General features: G+C 40.9%; 1 protein-coding gene across 1 annotated transcript in view; it reads right to left on the reverse strand.

The window, feature by feature from the left end:
* Positions 1-18,997, reverse strand: part of LOC145625122 (uncharacterized) — a 30,228-nt gene that overhangs the window by 661 nt on the left and 10,570 nt on the right. The window contains exons 2-4 of the mRNA XM_081678202.1: positions 2,936-3,000; positions 920-2,008; positions 39-383 (exon numbers count right to left, since the gene is read on the reverse strand). Coding sequence (XP_081534328.1) covers positions 39-383; positions 920-2,008; positions 2,936-3,000 — 1,499 coding nt within the window. The remainder of the gene's footprint in view (positions 1-38; positions 384-919; positions 2,009-2,935; positions 3,001-18,997) is intronic.

Genomic DNA, 18,997 nt, shown 5'->3' on the forward strand with positions numbered 1-18,997 from the left:
GAAATCCCCTGCCATCAGCCAGGGACCATTATAATTACCTCTGATTTTCTCCAGCTCACTCCACAACTCCTTGCGACAGGTGCTATTAGGACTAGCATATATGGCAGAGAATAACCACGGATCTTCCCCCAGCTTTTGAATTCTCACTGTCACATGTTGCGAGTGACTATCATATGGAGTAATAGTCACCTCTTCTTCTTTCCAAAAAACCCAAATCCCCCCAGCGAAACCCTCAGCATCCACATGAGTCTGCCCAGAGAAGCGAATTTGGTCACAAACTGCTTGAGCTTGATCCCAAATTATATGGGTTTCCACAAGCAAAAGCACAGTTGGATTATTAATCCTAACAAGTTCTCTAATAATAGACAACTTATTCCCAACACCTTACACATTCCATACTAGTATTTTAATTGACATATTAAACATAGGAAAAGAAGGGAATCTATCATACACGTTCCTAGGAACATGAGACATGAGCGAGAGATAAGCTTCCCTCAGAGCACGCATTGGTGCATCCGTCTCTATTGGAATTTGGAACGACGCCATCATATCCGGGGGGTTGTGATCCGGCGGTAGATACGTAGTCACTTCCATGTTTGCCTTGTTCACCAGAGGATGGCAAACAATCAGGGTTGGCCCCTCCGTTGGGAAGTCCATAAACATCTCGTAAGATGGGGGAATTCGAGTTTCCAACGTAATCGGAACATCGATCATTCGGATTCATGATGGCTACGAAGCACTGAATTAATTGATTTCCCTTCACTGGCTGAAATATTCTTTAGGGTAGACGGAGAAGAAGGGGCTATTTCATAACAATTCTCCTTCCCTGAAACAGGTTTCGATCTCGAATAAGGCAACAAAGATTTTTTATAATCTTGTTTCCTAATTATCCTCCCATTTAAATTAAGTAAATTCTTACTCTGAATTGATAGAGGCAATTTTTTCATATGCTCTCTCGACTCTTCAGAATTAGAATTATTGGCAACAAAGTTATTTGGCAAAACTCCAGGGAGAAACTTACCATCCTTATCCCTCAAAACTATATCACACTGATTATTTGCCAAAAGATCAATTTTGTCCTGAGTATGAGTATCCCCTAATCTATTCCCAGACTGTCCCTCTTTGCTTAAGACTTCGCCAAATTTGGTAATAGGCTCAAGAGGAATAAATCCCGTCCCAATCATATGATTCTCTCCTAACATAGCTGTGTCCACAAGGAGCAAATTTCCATTTGAGATAATATTCTCCTCATTGTGCTTATTTGCTTGAACTTCTGGTAGAGTTGCGGCCTCCTCCAAACCTTCTTCAACTTGAAGCACATCAAACCTCGATCCTGAAACTTGTTTAGCACTGTTAACTGGAATTTTAGACTCAGTTGACCCTTTCCTACGCTGTTGTTGGCTACCATTCTGTAACTTTTTAGTAACCGATTGATGGTTACTCTGCTCTTGGGGGGATCTCTGCTTTTGCTCCAGTTTGCTTTTAGGTGAATACTTCCTATTATTGCGTTGGACAATCATCCAGGACCCATAGTTATCTTTTTCCTCTGGTTTATGAACCTTCGATACTTTATTCTGAACCATCAGATGGCCTTGCACATTAGGAGTAATCTCATTACTGCTCTCATCTCCTACACTAAAATTATGACATTGATCATCTTTGTGACCTAACTTGCAACATTTAAAGCAAATTAATTGTAAACCCTCGTATTGAACTCTCCACACACGACCATTCATTTGAAACTTAGCGAGCAGAGGCTTTGTCAAATCAACCTCTATACTAAAACGGACAAATTGTCCTCTGCTTTGGGACTCAGTGTGCTTATCAATGTGAATTACTCGGCCAATTTTGGAGCCAATATCATGGAGAAACTGCTTGTCAAAATACTGAACCGATAAATTAGGGAGACGCACCCATGCCGTGAGTTTCTTGATTGGTTCTTCATCCGGAACAAATTTCGGAACCCATTTTCTGATAGACAGATAACTATCGCCAATAACCCATGGACCTTGAGCAAGAACGTAGTCATAATTTAATGTGTATAAAGGAGTTTATTTATTGATGACCGCACATTTAGTGACCTAGCGAAAAACCATAATACACAATATTGTTAGCTTCTTTGTACATGTATCTTGGTTAAAGGGATTAACATTGTTAAACTATGATCTTAATTATCTTCCTCCATAAGCAAATGAATCTTCAATGGACAAGAAGCAATACCTTGCAACTAATTAATAGCAGTAAGGTTGTCTCCTTCAATAAAAACTAGCCTTTTGGCCCGTGCAATGCACGTGTTGTTCACAAAAATTTGTATTGAGGCATGAGTGAGGAAATATCAATAAGTCATTATAGGTATAATGTGTAATCGAAAATATGATTTTATGTCACTTTCACACACGTCACAGATACATGCTCAAATGATACTTCCCTTAGGAACCTTTTGTCATGAAATCTTAACATAACGTGGAAGCATACCTTCTCATCATTGCATCACGAAGTATGAAGTACTTAGCCTACGTACTTAAGTTACCTAAATAATTTCATCTAGAATCAACAATCGAAATAGCCTAGGATGTTATACACCCTAAGATACGACATCGACACATATAGTTGTTTAAGCTCATTCAACATGCATCATATCGTAACACTTTACTCCTGTTTTTTCGCGTCTTTCTTTTTCGGGAGAAAGTCGATACTCCACAAAAATGACATAAATTTTTATTTTCGAGTCGCACATTGATTCATGAGTCAACACTTTGCACACACAAGTCACACGCAATGAGTAATCATTAATTCAAGTAAACACCTTGAGTCATGTGAAGTCACACAAGTCCAACGCTTTGAGTCGAGTCATGACAGGTCATATGTGTTAAAAGCACATTAAATTTTATACAATGAGTCAAGCAACACTAAGCCTTAGGTGAACTCTAATTACATGAGAAAAGTCCTATAGGCCAAAATATAGATGCAGGTGCACTAAGTCCCCGACGGACGAGAAACCTTTACAAAAGATTTGAAGCAAAAGGACGTAAACAACTTAACAAATTAACTAGAGTCGGCCTGATTACAGTTGAATTAACAAACCATCCTGATGACAATCATGTTAATTGATTGAGTACATCTGGGTTTTGATCAAGCACCTTATTTGGAGTAGTAATTGGTCATGAACACGAATTTCCCAAGATAAAAGATCTCTATGGAAATCAACTTGGACTCGGTAGGATCTTGAATGATAAGATTTAATTTCAAGGCCGAGGAAGCTATCACTTCCAAGGAGCAAAAATTACATATATCGGCAAACTAGAGATGAAGAGATTTAATATGCAAAAAGATTTGAGCGGATTTGGTTAAAAGGAAACGACTAATTCGAAAATTTAAAGCGGAACACAAACTGTAACAGCAGCGGAAATGAAGAAGGAAAGAGGATTTATTCAAAAATCCTGACTCTAGCGTCAGACGACGAAGTTGTCGCCTGGCGACAATGCCTGTTGCGCATAACAGCGTCCGTCAATACGGCGACAAGAAGCGTGGCCCCCATAAATGATTACGCGTTATACAGCAATTCGGATTCCTTGGTACGCTAGTTATCCCCGATAAGCAAATTGACATGATTAAATAGTCGAATCAATTACAATCGCAGTAAGTGATCGACCTGACAAATGATCGTCTCACTTAGCTTAAAGCGCCTAAGTATTGGCTCATCGAAAGAACCAAAGTAATGGTTCACAAAGAAGCACAAGCGGCGAGGTACCGGATTATTCACAAAATACGCCGAGGCACTAGCACAGCAGCAAATTCAGCGTAGCATCTATAAAGAAAAGATTCAAGAGGATCAACAAGCGATGGTCTTTGATTATTTTCCGCGGAAAATTATTACAGCAAACCTAAAGATAGCTGTAGACACCCATTTGTGTCTCCCCAAAACCAAACCCAGTGATGAGTACCTTTTACGTCGAATCATAATCGAATGAAACGAAAGTGTGTAAAGTCTAGTGTTGCGGATAGTTTTAATTTCTTTTCTCTTCTTTCTGTTTTTGTAAACTTATTTTAAGAAAACAGCCAATCAAGTTTGGTTGGTCCATGATATGGGTCCAATGGTAGTGTAGTTGGATGGGGCTTGCAAAGACCTTTCCAACGATAGATTATAAGCCCAATTCCGATGAATATTGAGGAAGTTATGGCCAATTTACTAAACTGGGCCCGGTTCGAGCTTTATGTACGACCCAATGATCTTGAGGAGTGCCTAATATGATTTATCATTCCTAATGCAATTAGGAATGGTTTTAGTCTTCTAGATTCTTCTAAAAGGTTCTTTTCATTCCTAATTCAATTAGCATTGATAAATTGACTTTTGTTGACTTTTCAGAGTTTTAATCAAAATCAAATATCATTTTCGAGGAAATTATATTTTTTTATCCTCCAGTACGGTAAACTTATCGGATTTTCGAAAACGTGTTGGAATCAGGCTTGGCGCCTATCCCCAGGCTTTGGCGCCTGGCGCTAGCCATTGGCACCTGGAGCTAATGTTGGTGCCTGGCGCCAGCTAGCCAGGGTTGGCGCCAGCTCTGTTTTCTGAGCGTCAGACTCTGTTTTGTTTATTTTATCTTTTTGGCTGATTTTCTTTATAAATATTGTATTAAAAACTCCGTTTTGATGAACCGATCATCTACATTCATTAATTCACCTATTCTCTCTAATCATTCACCAATTCTCAAGTTCTACAATTAGTTTTAATTAGCATTCATTCAATTCTTTTCTTCAAGCTTTTTTTTCATACAAAATTCCGCATTCACAAGATCTAGACACGCCTAGCCATATTCGAAGTTGCCTTCGCCCTAGACGTGAAAGGTTTTAATTTCTGAGGGTTTGGTCCCAAATCTCTATTTCAATTATTTAATTTGATTGTTTTATTATTATTTTCCTTGAAGTTACTAACGTGTGTATTTTGTTATTAAAAAGAGGTACGAGGCATTAAAGTAAGTACTTTATTGATTTATTGATTTTATGATGTAGAAATCATGTTTACATTGTTATTATTATTCCTAGTATCATGTCTAGGGTAATTCAAATATTAAATATGATTCCTGCGATGCTTCCTATGTTCTTCCTAATATTTATGATTGTTAGTATCATGTTAGGGCTAAAGATTTGATTTTTATTGCTTAGTGACATGCTAGGATTTGTTATTAATCTTGTTAGTATCATGCCTAGGATCTTGCTATTATTATTATGTTTTAATGTTAACATGATTATGATTATAATTGTTATAATTTGTGATTATTATTATTATTATTATTATTATTATTATTATTATTATTATTATTATTATTATTATTATTATTATTATTATTATTATTATTATTATTATTATTTTGATGATGATTATTTTATTTATGATTATTATTATGACTATTATAATTTTATTATTATGATTATTATGTTGCTTGATTTATTATTTATTGCTTGATCACGCCTTTTATGCATGTTTAAAGGGAATTTGTACTTTTAATCACGCTTAATAAGATATTTAATAATCTTGTTAGGGTTAATATGATTATAATTTCAAGTGATCGCCAATAATAGATTTATTTGTGCATTTAAATTCAACCAACATAGATAAACAAATTTAGGGTTAACCTATTGATTGCATGTTAGTCAGAAAGCGCACATGAATACGATCAGAATAAAGTAGATGCCTATTATTAGGGCAGGTTCAATCTCTTTTAGGTTAGATTTGTAACTTCATCCCCAAACCCTTATTTGGTTCTAGACCTTATGGAGTTGGCGATCTCTTGGATCATTAAGGGGTGTAACCTTCACCTTGTGAACGGTTTACAAGTTCCTAAAAAACTTGTTGGCGACACTTTTGCTCTATCTACTTCCCTTTTGGACGCCACCGTACTTTAGTGTATGATCACAGTGGGGTTCAAGCTAGTGGGATTTAAAGGCTTGAAATTATTCCCTACAGTTTTTGGCGACTCCACTGGGGAAGATTTCTATTTTAATTCATGAATTTGTTTCGGCAATGATTTAGAATGAGTGGATGAGACTCGAAAAGTTCTAAGTATTTCATGTGCGTAATTTTGATTAACATTATTGTCATATGCATAAAAAAGATCTCATTAGAAAGACCATCCGTAATGATTTAAAAACATAGGATTTTACAAGTAGGAAATTTGAGAAACGTCTTTCACAACTAGGACTGAAATAACACCGCGCGAAACTGGAGAATTTTATCGAGCACAGAAAGCTGCTGAGGCATGTGGGAAGTAGCGTCAGGGGCCAGAGCTTGGCGCCAGACTTTTCGCCGTAGCGCCAGACGCAGTATTGGCGCCAGGCGCTACAGTTAAAAGCTGGCGCCAGTCTCTGTTTGCTGGCGCCAATTTCCCCCAATACCGAGCCAGAAATATGCGTTCTAATTTCGACCGGTTTTTCGTTTTGTTTGCTCGATCCTTCTTCCTGATTGAATTTTTTCTCACTTTTCTGAAACCCATATGTGTTCTACATATGGACATAACCCTCAAGGAATTCATGCTCCATCTACCCGATTGAACGCTCCGTGCAACAAAGGGTACATCCGAGATGTTGAATTCACCAAACCATGGAAGCGAGTTTTTTCTAAAACTCGCGATGTCCCATCCACTCGCGTCAACCCTTCACGGTTAGGCTTCCGCGCGGTGCATCCGGAAAATTAACCATGGACCCTTTTTGACTAAACCATATCCCGAACTTTAGAACTAGAGCCATGGTTAGGTTGCAAACGCATTGCATCATATTGTGCCTACTTGACTAATTGTGCATTATTTGTTGTGCATATATATTCTATGTTTCTCTTAACCGTTTGTTGACTTGTGTTGAGATTAAATAAATTAATGGCTTAAATAACTTTGCCTAATTAATTAATTAATTAATTAATTTGAGTCAATAAAGTCTAATATTTTAATCGGAATTGACCTAGTACGACTTTAGGCATACCCCAGCTGACTAATAACACCGAAAACAGTCCCAGACCGAAGCTCCAATATTGGCGCCAGAGTCTGAGCTGTAGCGCCTCACTATGGAGTGTAGCGCCTGACGACAGCTATGTTGTCTGGCGCCAAGCTCCACAGTGTGACGCCAGTCCTGTCGCTTGGCCGACAGTTCGGATTATTGGTCGAGTCATCACCTAGGGTCTAATTAATCAGTTTTCTGTTTAATTCGGTTAATTTTGCTGTCAATAATGTTTAATTGAATCAATGATCGAGTTTAGGCACTAAGTCCCATGGTCTTACACAAGAGTCCAAGCATGTCACTTACACTCAACGCACACACCAATACACATACTTTGACCATGATTAAGTGAGTCTTGTGTGCGCGTTTTTCCGTCATTTTTAGGGGGGTCAGTCAGATATTGATCCTCCAATATAAAAATAATAATACTTAGTTCCCTAAAATAAAAATATGTACATTATTTTTGCCTAAAATAAAAATATGTACATTATTTTTGCCAAAAATATGCACCCTTTTCTTTTTCTTTTTCCCTTAAAATAAACCATAAAGTCAAGATGATTCGAGTCAAGTAATTAAAACGCAAAATGGTTTAATTTATAGCGCGTGGTCAAGAAAAGAAGGACGATTAATCAAAGATAACCTCTTCGTACAAGTCCAACTTTTCGACAAACCTATAGCTCGCAAGAGAAAAGCTAGGGTTATAATGGCAACACAAGAAGAAGTCAATGATCTTAAGAACCAACAGACTACTGTGACTGAGACACTGAAGCTTCTCGCACTTAGGATCGATGATCCCGTGAAGAAACAACAAATGGACCTCATGCAAGAGAGTTTAAGCAAGTTGTCCAGCGACTACAAGTTTCAAGAGCTTACATCACAAGGGGTCTCGGTGGACAAAGATCTTCTTCCGCAGAAGTTCAACGCCAACGACATCCCAAAATTCAGAGCAATTGACAACCCTTACTTTCATTTAAAAGCATTTGAAACAATAATGAGTATCAAGGGTATCGATAAGAAGGTCTTCCCTTCTCTTTTCTCACTATCTCTCGAGACCGTTTGCCAACAATGGTTCTTTTCTCTCGAAAAAGAAAAGACCTCTACCTGGGAGTCTATAGCAAACGCTTTCGTAGATAGGTACAAGTGCAAAATTCAAGTCGAGACTGACCATAGAGAGCTTGAAATCCTCAACCAGAAAGAGAATGAAGGCTTCACCTCTTTCTTTAACAAGTGGAGAGAAACCTCAGCAAAGATGATTGAGGTGCCAAGTGAAAAAGAGTCTGTGAGACTGTTTATCAAAAATCTCCAAGAAAAATATTCCAAGCATCTCAAGTATCAAAATAATCTCCATACCTTCAAGGCCGTTTATGACATTGGGATCAATATTGAAGATGACTTGGCTAAGTCAAAAGCTGCCAACAATAACTCCAACATTGGCTGGAAAGGAAAGAAGAACGACAATCCTTCTTCTTCCAAAACCGCCCATTCAAATAATGTTAGCACCTTTAATTTAGGAGAAGTTCTTGCCATGAACAACCAAGGACAGAAGAAACCATTTAGGAGGAACTTCACTCCTATTGGCATGAGTTATGACACCGCATTTGATCGACTAAATGCAAAAGGTCTTATAACTCCCATTGGACCATTTGGGGACCCACTAGTTGAGAAGAGGTCGGTTAACTGGAACCCCAATGCACACTGCAAGTATCACCAAGGTAGGGGCCATTCCACTGAAAGTTGTTGGAAGCTTAAGGAAGCTATCCAAGACCTAATCGACAATAACAAACTGCCGTTGCCCCCTGCCAGTAAGAAGCCAAGCATCGTCAATGCACCTCTAGCTCATACCCTGGCTATCTCCGATGAGGAAAACGAGGTTGACCCCTCCTCTCTCATTAAACCTGTCGAAGAAATCAATGTCATAGGAAAAGAAGAGGAGATATTTTTCGATGTTAAGGATAGTCTTCCAGAATCGGCGAATAAGGAAGATATACAATTGCTCACACTGTCTATGAAGGAGGCATCGCAACTACTACGCGAAGCTCTCAAGGTTATGAACGAACTCCATAAGAAATATGGTGAGCTTCCACTTCCAAAAGAAGAACCTAAAAGAGAATTCACACCAGTGAGAACGACTTATGAGGCAAAGCACTTTCCCTTACAAGTCACTGAAAAAACCCAAGAAGAGCAATAGAATCTACACTCCAATTGGGATCCCATATGCGCAAATGTTCGAAATGCTCTCCGAGAGTGGCGAGGTCAAACCTCTCGAACCGAGACCATTTGAGTCATTAAAAAGGACAGATAGATATTACTGTCAGTATCATCAATCAGAGGGTCACACTATAGAAAACTGTTTCAAATTCAAGGATTTGGTACAGAAAGTGATTGATGAAAAGAAACTAGTCCAAGTTCAACAAGAAGAGGATACAACCATTAATGGAGTTTGGGACAGTGATGAAGAAGATGTCTGTCTAAAGGACATAGTAGGACCTTCACTATCTGTGTCATACACCACAGATGACATTTGGGCTGAGGAAGATTCATCAATAGATGTCCTCACAAGATCTGGGAGAATGCAACCTCCCGTTTCAACACAACCTATGCCAACCATACATCAAGTTCCCATACCTATCATCGAAGACAACGACATTGTTAAACAGTTTAAGAAGACAAAAGTTGAGATGAATGTATGGAAACTTCTGGCAACATCTCGAGAACATAGGTTGGCTGTAATGAATGCCTTTGATAAAGTCGGGATAGATTCTGACACTACTCCTGAGGGACTAGCCAACTTCCTCACAAGTGACCTTCCTAATCCGATTAATTTGATCACCTTTTCTAACAAAGATTTACCCCCAGAAGGTGACAAACATTACAAGGCATTAAACCTCACAGTAGTTTGCAAAAGGATGAATGTTCCTATGACTCTTGTAGACAATGGATCGGCTATCAATGTCTGTCCACTTAGAACTGCGAGGATGCTCGGCATAAAGGACGAAGACTTAACTCCGTCCACACAAGGAATAAGATCTTACGATAATACTCGTCGTCAAGCTCTTGGCAAGATTACCCTAAATGTAACGGCAGGAGCAACAAAACATGCTACTACTTTCCAAGTAGTGGACATCAAAGCTTCATTCAACTTGTTGTTGGGACGCCCTTGGCTTCATGATCTAAAGCCCGTCCCTTCATCTCTCCACCAATAAGTGAAGGCTATAGTTGGAGGAATTCCAATCACCATCGATGCTTCGCCTATGAGAATCAAATCCATAGAGAATCCAATCATTAATGTGGAGCACGACGAGGATGACGAAGACCTATGGGGCTTTAACGAAGAAGTCTCCTTAATCCTGGAGGATGAAAGGACATCTCTTTGCCATGACCCCCATTCCAACATGATTGTCAACGCCATGCTGAAGAAACAAGGACACTTTCCTGGAATGACTTTAGGAAAGAAGAAAGAAATGACAAAACCGCTAGAGTCACCTAGCCTCCCTAAGTTAGATACTTTCGGACTTGGTTTTGAACCGACTCGGAAAGATCTCAAGCGAGCCCAAGAAAAGTTGAAAGCACGTAGGGACGCTCGCATTCAAAAGAAAGCAATTCCAATGGATCAGTACCCTCTTACGCTTAATGGTCAGTTCATAAAAGAAGGAGAGGACTATCCATGCCATGAATTTCCCAAGCCATTTTTTGTAAACGGCATAAGACAACCGGGATTCGAGATTTTCTTGGATTGCTACTTCACTGATGAAATCTCAACTCCTGTCCGTAAGGAGAAAGCACCCCCATGCTTTGACTTTAACGTCATTGGATTACTGTTTGGGCGAGAAAAGAATGAGCCAACTTATGAAGAAGATAACTCCTCGCTCATTCAAACGGTCCTACAAAGTGAAAGCTTCGACCCCTCGAAGCTAATTACTCCAGCCGAAGGCTCACTACAAGGGTGGCGCAAGACTATCAAAGTGACTACTCCAAGCGGAAGGAAGATATCAATCACGACAGGACAGGGACCGATATTTGAAGACTCGTCTGAGTCAGAGTCTTTCCCTTTAGAGTCTTCTAAGTCTTTAGTAGTAGCACCTCCCCCTCCTATTTCTTCTCCTAGGATAGTTAGTGATCCAGTCCCTGAGGACATATCACTCTTTGATGTAATGATCTCAGAGTATAATAATATTTCTCATTCTCCTTACTTCTTGTGTTCCTCCCTAACCCAAGATGACGAGCATTGCTTAGCTAACGATGAAAAAGAAAGAAATTATTAAAGCAATGGAAACACTCGAAAAGAAAACACCGGTAATTGAAGAAACTGAAACTGTTGACATCTTGAATGATTCAACTCATAAAAGAGAAGTTAAAATCGGATTAACATTGAATAAACAAGAAAGAACCGATTTAATTAACTTACTTAAAGAATTTATCGATGTATTTGCTTGGTCATATGTAGATATGCCAGGCATTAATAGAGAAATAGCTCAACACACTATACCACTAATTCCAGGAATGAAACCTGTAAAACAAAAGTTGCGTCAAATGAAACCCGACGTAGCACTTAAAATAAAAGAAGAAGTTCAAAAACAAATAACTTCAGGTTTCATCAAGGTATCCAAATACCCCGAATGGGTCGCCAACGTCGTCCTAGTTCCGAAGAAAGACGGAAGGGTAAGGATGTGTGTCGACTATCGAGATCTAAATAAGGCAAGTCCAAAGGACGACTACCCTTTTCCACACATCGATATTCTGGTAGATAACACGGAAAATCACGCACTTCTCTCGTTCATGGATGGGTACGCAGGTTATAACCAGATTCTCATGGCAGAAGAAGACATAGAGAAAACAACCTTTATAACACCATGGGGCACTTACTGCTACACGGTAATGCCATTTGGGTTGAAAAACGCGGGTGCTACTTACCAACGTGCAGCAACTGCCTTACTCCATGACATGATGCACAAAGAAGTCGAAGTATATGTCGACGACATGATTGTAAAATCAAAAGACCGTCCAGGCCATCAAATAGCCTTAAGGAAATTTTTCGAAAGGCTAAGAAAGTATAACATGAGGTTGAATCCATCAAAATGTGCTTTTGGAGTCACCTCAGGCAAGCTCTTGGGATACGTCATAAGCTCTAGAGGAATAGAGGTGGATCCAACCAAGATTAAAGCAATCATGTCAATGCCACCGCCCAAGACTGAGAAACAGATTCGAGGATTTATTTGCCGGTTGCAATACATAAGTAGGATCATATCAAAACTGACGACGATATGTGAACCAATCTTCAAGAAGCTCAAGAAGAATGTACCAGTAATATGGGATGACGAGTGTCAAAAAGCCTTTGAAAAGATTAAAGCCTATCTTGCAAATCCTCTCGTATTAGCGCCAACACTTCCCGGAATACCTCTTAGGTTATATTTGACGGTTACCAAAGAGACAATGGGAGCCATGCTAGCACAAGAAGTAGAAGGCAAAGAGAACGCAATTTACTACCTAAGTAAAAAGATGCTCGAATACAAAACATGCTATACACCGCTCGAGAAGTTGTGCCTCGCCTTGGTCTGGGCCACAACTCAGTTAAGACATTACATGTTGGTGCATACCATTTTCGTAGTCTCCCGATTAGATCCACTTAAGTATCTGTTCGAGAAATCTACACTCAATGGACGCATTTCAAGATGGATAGTTAACCTAGCTCAGTTCGATGTAAGGTTTATGCCACAAAAAGCTATTAAAGGATCCGTGGTGTCAGACTTTCTAGCAGACTTTCCAATAGAAGACTCGACGCCAATACAAGACAATGAATTTCCAGATGAAGACTTAATGGTCACTGAAGATGATACTTGGACCTTGTATTCCGACGGAGCCTCAAACCAAAAGGGATGTGGCGTTAGAGTACTACTAGTATCACCTAAAGAGGAGCATGTTCCAATCTCCATAAAGCTTGATTTCGACGTTACCAACAATGCTGCTGAATATGAAGCGTGCGTGGTAGGCCTTGAAATAGCTTTGGCATTGGGAGTAAAGAAGTTAAGAATATTCGGAGACTCTTCTTTGATCATCAATCAGATATCTAAGAGGTGGAATGTAAGGAGCGAAAGCCTAGCCCCTTACCAAACCTATCTGGAAACTCTTACCGATCAGTTAGAGAAGGTAGAATATATATATCTACCTAGAGAGGAAAACCAATTTGCCGATGCCTTGGCAAGATTAGCCTCAATGGTTAGGATTCCCACGGAAATCGAGAAAATGCCTCTAACTATCGAAAAAAGGCACAAACCAGCATATATCCAGGCTATAGAAGACGACGACTTAGTCCAAGAAGAGGAAGAAGAAGAAGAACCGTGGTACACGGACATACTCAATTATGTCACCAATGGAGAATACCCTCCTCATGCTGACAAAAGAGCAAAGCGAGCGTTTAGACTTTTGGCTTCTCAATATGTACTCATAGACAACGAGCTACATAAAAGGGTACCTAAAGGTCGAGTTCTCTTATGTGTAGGAAAGATGGATACACAAAGAGTAATGAGAATAGTTCACGAAGGAATCTGTGGCACTCATGTAAACGACAAAATGTTAGTCCAGAAAATAATGCGCGAAGGATATTATTGGACTACAATGAATAGGGATTGCCATCAATACGTAAAAAGATGCCCTAAGTGCCAAATTTATGCCAATTTACAACATGTCCCTCCATCTTTGCTCTACACCTACACATCGCCATGGCCATTCTCTACATGGGGAATTGACATCATTGGCAAAATCACTCCCCCAGGAATAGGAGGCCACGAATTTATCCTAGTAGCAATTGATTACTTTACAAAGTGGGTCGAAGCGCAATCGTACGCTAAACTCACTGCAAAACATGTAGCACTTTTTATCGAAAGAAATATTATTTGTCGATATGGAGTCCCACATGAAATGATAAGTGACAATGGAACTCACTTTCAAGCAAATGTGAAGAATTGCTACAAAAATACGGCATTCAACACCATCATTCTTCCCCTTATAGACCTCAAGCAAACGGAGCAATTGAGGCAGCTAATAAAAATCTAAAGACTATCATCGAGAAAATGACAGAAAATTATAAGGATTGGCCTGACAAGCTTCACTTTGCATTGTGGGGTTATCGCACGTCAATCCGTACATCAACAGGAAATACGCCATTTTCCTTGGTATATGGAAGGGATGCCGTACAACCTGTCGAACTAGAAATACCATCTCTACGCATCGCGTTAGAGAGTAAACTCGATGAAGTTGAATGGACTAGGGCAAGATACGAAGAATTGATTCTACTCGACGAAAAACGACTAGAAGCTCTACATCACACTCAGTGTTACCAAACTCGCATGGCTAGGTATTTTAATAAGAAGGTCAAGACAAGAAATATCAAAGTAGGAGACTTGGTATTAAAAGCGCTAAATATTTTAGACCCAAGGGGAAAATTTATACCTAATTGGTCTGGACCCTACATTGTCAAGACAATCCTATCAGGAGGTGCAGCAAAACTAACTGACATGGATGGCAATGAATTCTCAAACATGACCAATCTTGACCAACTTAAGAAATACTACCCATAATTACTTGAGTAGGATACTCAAGAGAGCTACGTTCGGCCTGATTCCTTAAGAAAGGATACGTAGGCAACCCTTTACGGGTGCGGCCACTTTATTTTTTGACATCTCCGCGTTCCAGAATTAATTTAGATTTCAACAGAAAATCGGCGAATTATTGGCGTCGCAGAACAGAACCTGGCGCCAGCCGATGGAATTGGCGCCTGGCGCCAAACTTCAATGGTAGGCGCCAAATGCCAATAACTGGCGCCAATTTGGAAATAAGCTCTGGGCGAATTTCGGTGTTTTTCGGAAAATTTTCGACTTCCATACTCGAAGAATTTCTGGAAAATTTAATAAAATAAATTTAAAGTGAATAATTTAATTGAAAGCTGATATTTCATTAATAAAATAAAATTACATTATTGATGGAATTTAAATAAAAGCTGAAATAAATTAACTTTAAATAAAAATAACAATATAAGTCTAATAAATCTAAAGCTAAGCAATGCTCTTAATCTTTCTTTTCCTTTCTAGCTCTTTTCCAATTCTTGTCTGCTTCCTCCTCTTCATCCATAACTTTAGCTAGTAGGCATCCTTTAGAGGACCTACATTCAATTTTGGAGTAGATGGTCTCCCCTTCAAGTAACACTCCATGCTTCTTTTCCACCCAGGCCTTTTTATCTGTGGTGTTAGCTTTCCTTTTCCCTTTGTCTTTGGTAGCACCTTTCTTCCTAGGCATTGCAGGTGTTTTGAATTCAATTCTTGCACCTAAGCGTTCCTTGGCAGGAGTCACCCTGTCACCTAGACGATTCTTCACATCAGTTCTACCCTGATCAATGGAAGATTTCTTCAGCAACCACTTCTTTACATCATTGGGCAAAGAAAGAGGAACCTTTTGGGTAATCACTTCCCATAAAGGTCTAGCGCTCCAGTAAGCATCGAATCTATCTACTTCTTGAGATACAGGGTACTCAAAGGGAGGACGAAGATCCCCAAAAGGAATATTCTGAAGCAAGCCGTATTGTCTTTTTACCCTGCAGGGATAATAATAAGTTACACGAGACAAGCTTGGAAGACGGCAGAAAGGTTGCTTGTTAACACCAACCATCCTTTCTATTTTCCACCATGGGACGACCCACTTGATAGCAAAATCACGCGATTCAAAGACTTTTCTCCACCTATGGCGCCCAATTTTAGGGATGCGCTTCTTCCTTCTCACAAAGCAATTGGGAGTATATTTTTCAATATCGTCTAGAGAGCTAATTAATCCTAGCCTCTCCATTAGCCACATCTGTAAAAATGCAATGCAAATTCCCTATTCTGAAACAATGAGTATCAACATTCCAAAACTCTAAAGCGGTATGTATGAAGTCTAGGTTAAGATCTACCCCTTTGATGCCATAAATTCCCCCAGGTGAAATAAATCTAATTCTTTTCTCTCCCTCGCATTAAGAGATCGACACCATTCATGAGTGTATTGGGTGAAGGTCTTGGTGACTAAAGACATGATTATTGTTTTTCTAAAAAAGAGAATTATTTTATTCGCTGAAATTATGAGAAGAATCGACTGGGCAAGGGGATTTTTATACACAAATTGCGAGGAATTTCAATCAGACTGAAACACGATATCAGCGTCAATTGGCGTCACAATCCCGTGATTGGCGCCAACCGCCAACGCTTGGCGCCAAGTTGCCAGACCAACCGCACGTGCTCAACTTGCGTTTTTAATATTAGACTCGAGTCGGTTAATGACTTTATGGCTCCGTTTAATCTTTTTTATCCTTTTTCTTAATTAATTAAATATAGCTATTATTTTTAATTTATATTATTCTTTTTGGACTTTATTTTAAATTCCAAACACCCGACATTCTATTCAATTTTTTCCTTTTTTTTTCTTTTTGGGGGAGAGAGTCGGATACCCTCCATCAATAATAAAAATGACGGAATTTTTGCGCAAAATCGTTGTCACACTCTTCTTGCACACACTAACATACACATAACAAGTAAATAAATTCATAATAGCATAAATATACAAAATATGTCTATAAACAATGAGTCTAAGGCAAAGTTCTATAAAAAAAGTCAAAATAAAATATACACAGGAACAAACTACGGCGCCGGAGGACGTAGGCCCATCATGTCATAAAATTGCGCCGTACGAGGAGTCACCTCTCCACCAGCTTCAGCTCCAGCTCCAGCTCCAGTCTCCGTAGGAGGAGGAAGACTCAATATAGGACCACTCCAGCCAGCATCAACCTGAGGCTGAGGCCGCGGAGGCTGCTGCGATGACGAGCCAACCTCGTACATCCCACCACCCCTGAAAGCCGAGGTAGCCTCTCCTACCAGTACAGCATGAGCACCCTCAGAAGAAGATCCTGAGCCCTCTGCAACGTCAGCTCGAGAAGCCTCAGAGCGACCACCTCTACCCCCCTGACGAAGTGCGACGACGTCTCGAGCTAGACCTCGCCGGATCTCTCCGCCCCTCAGGTCTCGTGCGGGTGTGAGAAGAGATAGGTTGGCCTTGCAAAAAGAGTTAAATCAGAAACAAAGTAAAATTGAAGTAGCAATGCAAAAATAATGAGTAAAGAAAGGCTACCTCTCGGATGATGTCATCCCGACGGCAAGTGGCTGCATTCCTCATCCGGACGAGCTGGCTCCGGAAGGCATCTATGCATCATGCCATCGCCGAAACCACCTCGCGTGAAAACTGTCAGAAAAATAAGTCAGTAAAATGCATGATATATGAACACAAAAATTCTGAAAAAACTAGGCTTACTCTAGTCTGGTGGCGAGGAATCGGCCGCTCTACGAAGCGCTCGCCCTCGGGAGCCGGAGAAATCATCTCCTCGATCGGCCCGTACATCCCCTGGTAGTGGATGGACATACGGGGTGGCACGAACTCAACAACACCGTTCTGATAAGACAAAAAGGTCAGCAAAACATTACTTGGGGGGCTACTTAGTGGAAAGTAAAGCTAAGAAAATCTTACTCTCACATCCTCAGCCGGTACGGGGGCTAGAGCTAACAAAGGTAGTAGCTCCTCAACATAACACCACCCGAGGATTACATGGGATCGCCAAGGAGTACCAGCTCCCTCAGACATGCTCGACAACCGCGCCTCGTCAAACATATGACGTTGTGGAGCAGCAGGAACGACGAAGACATCAGAAGAATGTTGTCTAGCGACCCTGTCTCCTAAGTGCGCGACCGCTCCATAAGTCCCCAGAAAATAGCGACGCTCATTAGAATACTGTGCGGCTAACCCAAGGACTGTCCAACCGCCCCACGGCCGGTATACCACCTTAGGTCCCTATAAAAAGCATCGATCAGGCAAGAATATATCTAAGCACCGCGAAAAATGCAAGATAAACAATAAAGGTCGTACCGCGATGATCCGGTTCCGGACATGTGTAGTGGACATGTCCACATGGTGGCCGCCCCAAGAGGCGCTCACTGGAAATCCCCGCGGCGATGGTCTCGCCGGCGCAGCAGAAGGAAAATACTCGTAGAACCAGATCTACAAAGAGTTAAAAGTGTGAGCAAATGCTAACTAATATGCAGAGCTAAACCTTGTAGGGAATAAATGTTTACCTCTACGACCTTCCACAAGGCAGACAAAGCAACGTTCGTCCCAAAGGAGCGGTGTCGACACGAGTCCCTCAGCGCACGAACGAAGTCAGCATAGGCCAAGCTGGCCCAGTCATAAGTCCCGATCCGGTAAAGATCACGGACAGCAGGAAGATAGTAAAGCAACGCTCTACTACCCTTGTCAGGGGAGAATGTCCTTGACAACAACATCAGCACAAAGATGCGCACCCGCTGCTCTCGGGTGGTCGCATCGTCATCAAGAGCCGCTGCCAGCGTCGAGCGGCGAATTCCTCTAGCACTAAACTGAGTCGTCTCGACCTCAACTCGGGCCCGAATAGCGATCGGCCCCAACAGCTCCTCGACCTCCGAAGAGAAGACGTCGATTCCACTGTCAAACGGCAGTGGCACAGAAGTGAACTCCGGTCCTGTGATGAGACTGAAGTCCGTAGGGGTGACCATCATCTCGCCCTAGGGGAAATGGAAGGTGTTGGTGGTGTCCCAGAAGAACTCCACCAAACCGCGCACTACATGATGACCCCCGCTGGAGGAGACCATAGCCTCAGAGGTCTCGAACAGAGTAGCTAATCCACAAGACTCCCATAGGTGTCTCGTCTCAAGATCCCTAGCGATGTACATCCTGTACAAATCGCCTAAACCATCACAGCCAGAGCCGTGATGCCGTGACCTCCCGGGCGCGATGCCCTGTCTCACCCTCTCAGAAATGTGGTGGACCGGGGCGAAGAACAAGGTCAGCTCATCCCACTCCGAAAGCCGACCAAGCGAAGTGGAAGGCGTAATGTCATCCTCTACGGGCTCATGCTCCCGTCTAGTGTTTCGAGACCGTGAACCCGAGCCTCGCTGTCTAGCCA

Source organism: Chenopodium album, chromosome 3, assembly GCF_948465745.1.
Source record: "Chenopodium album chromosome 3, dcCheAlbu1.1, whole genome shotgun sequence".
Taxonomy (NCBI): domain Eukaryota; kingdom Viridiplantae; phylum Streptophyta; class Magnoliopsida; order Caryophyllales; family Amaranthaceae; genus Chenopodium; species Chenopodium album.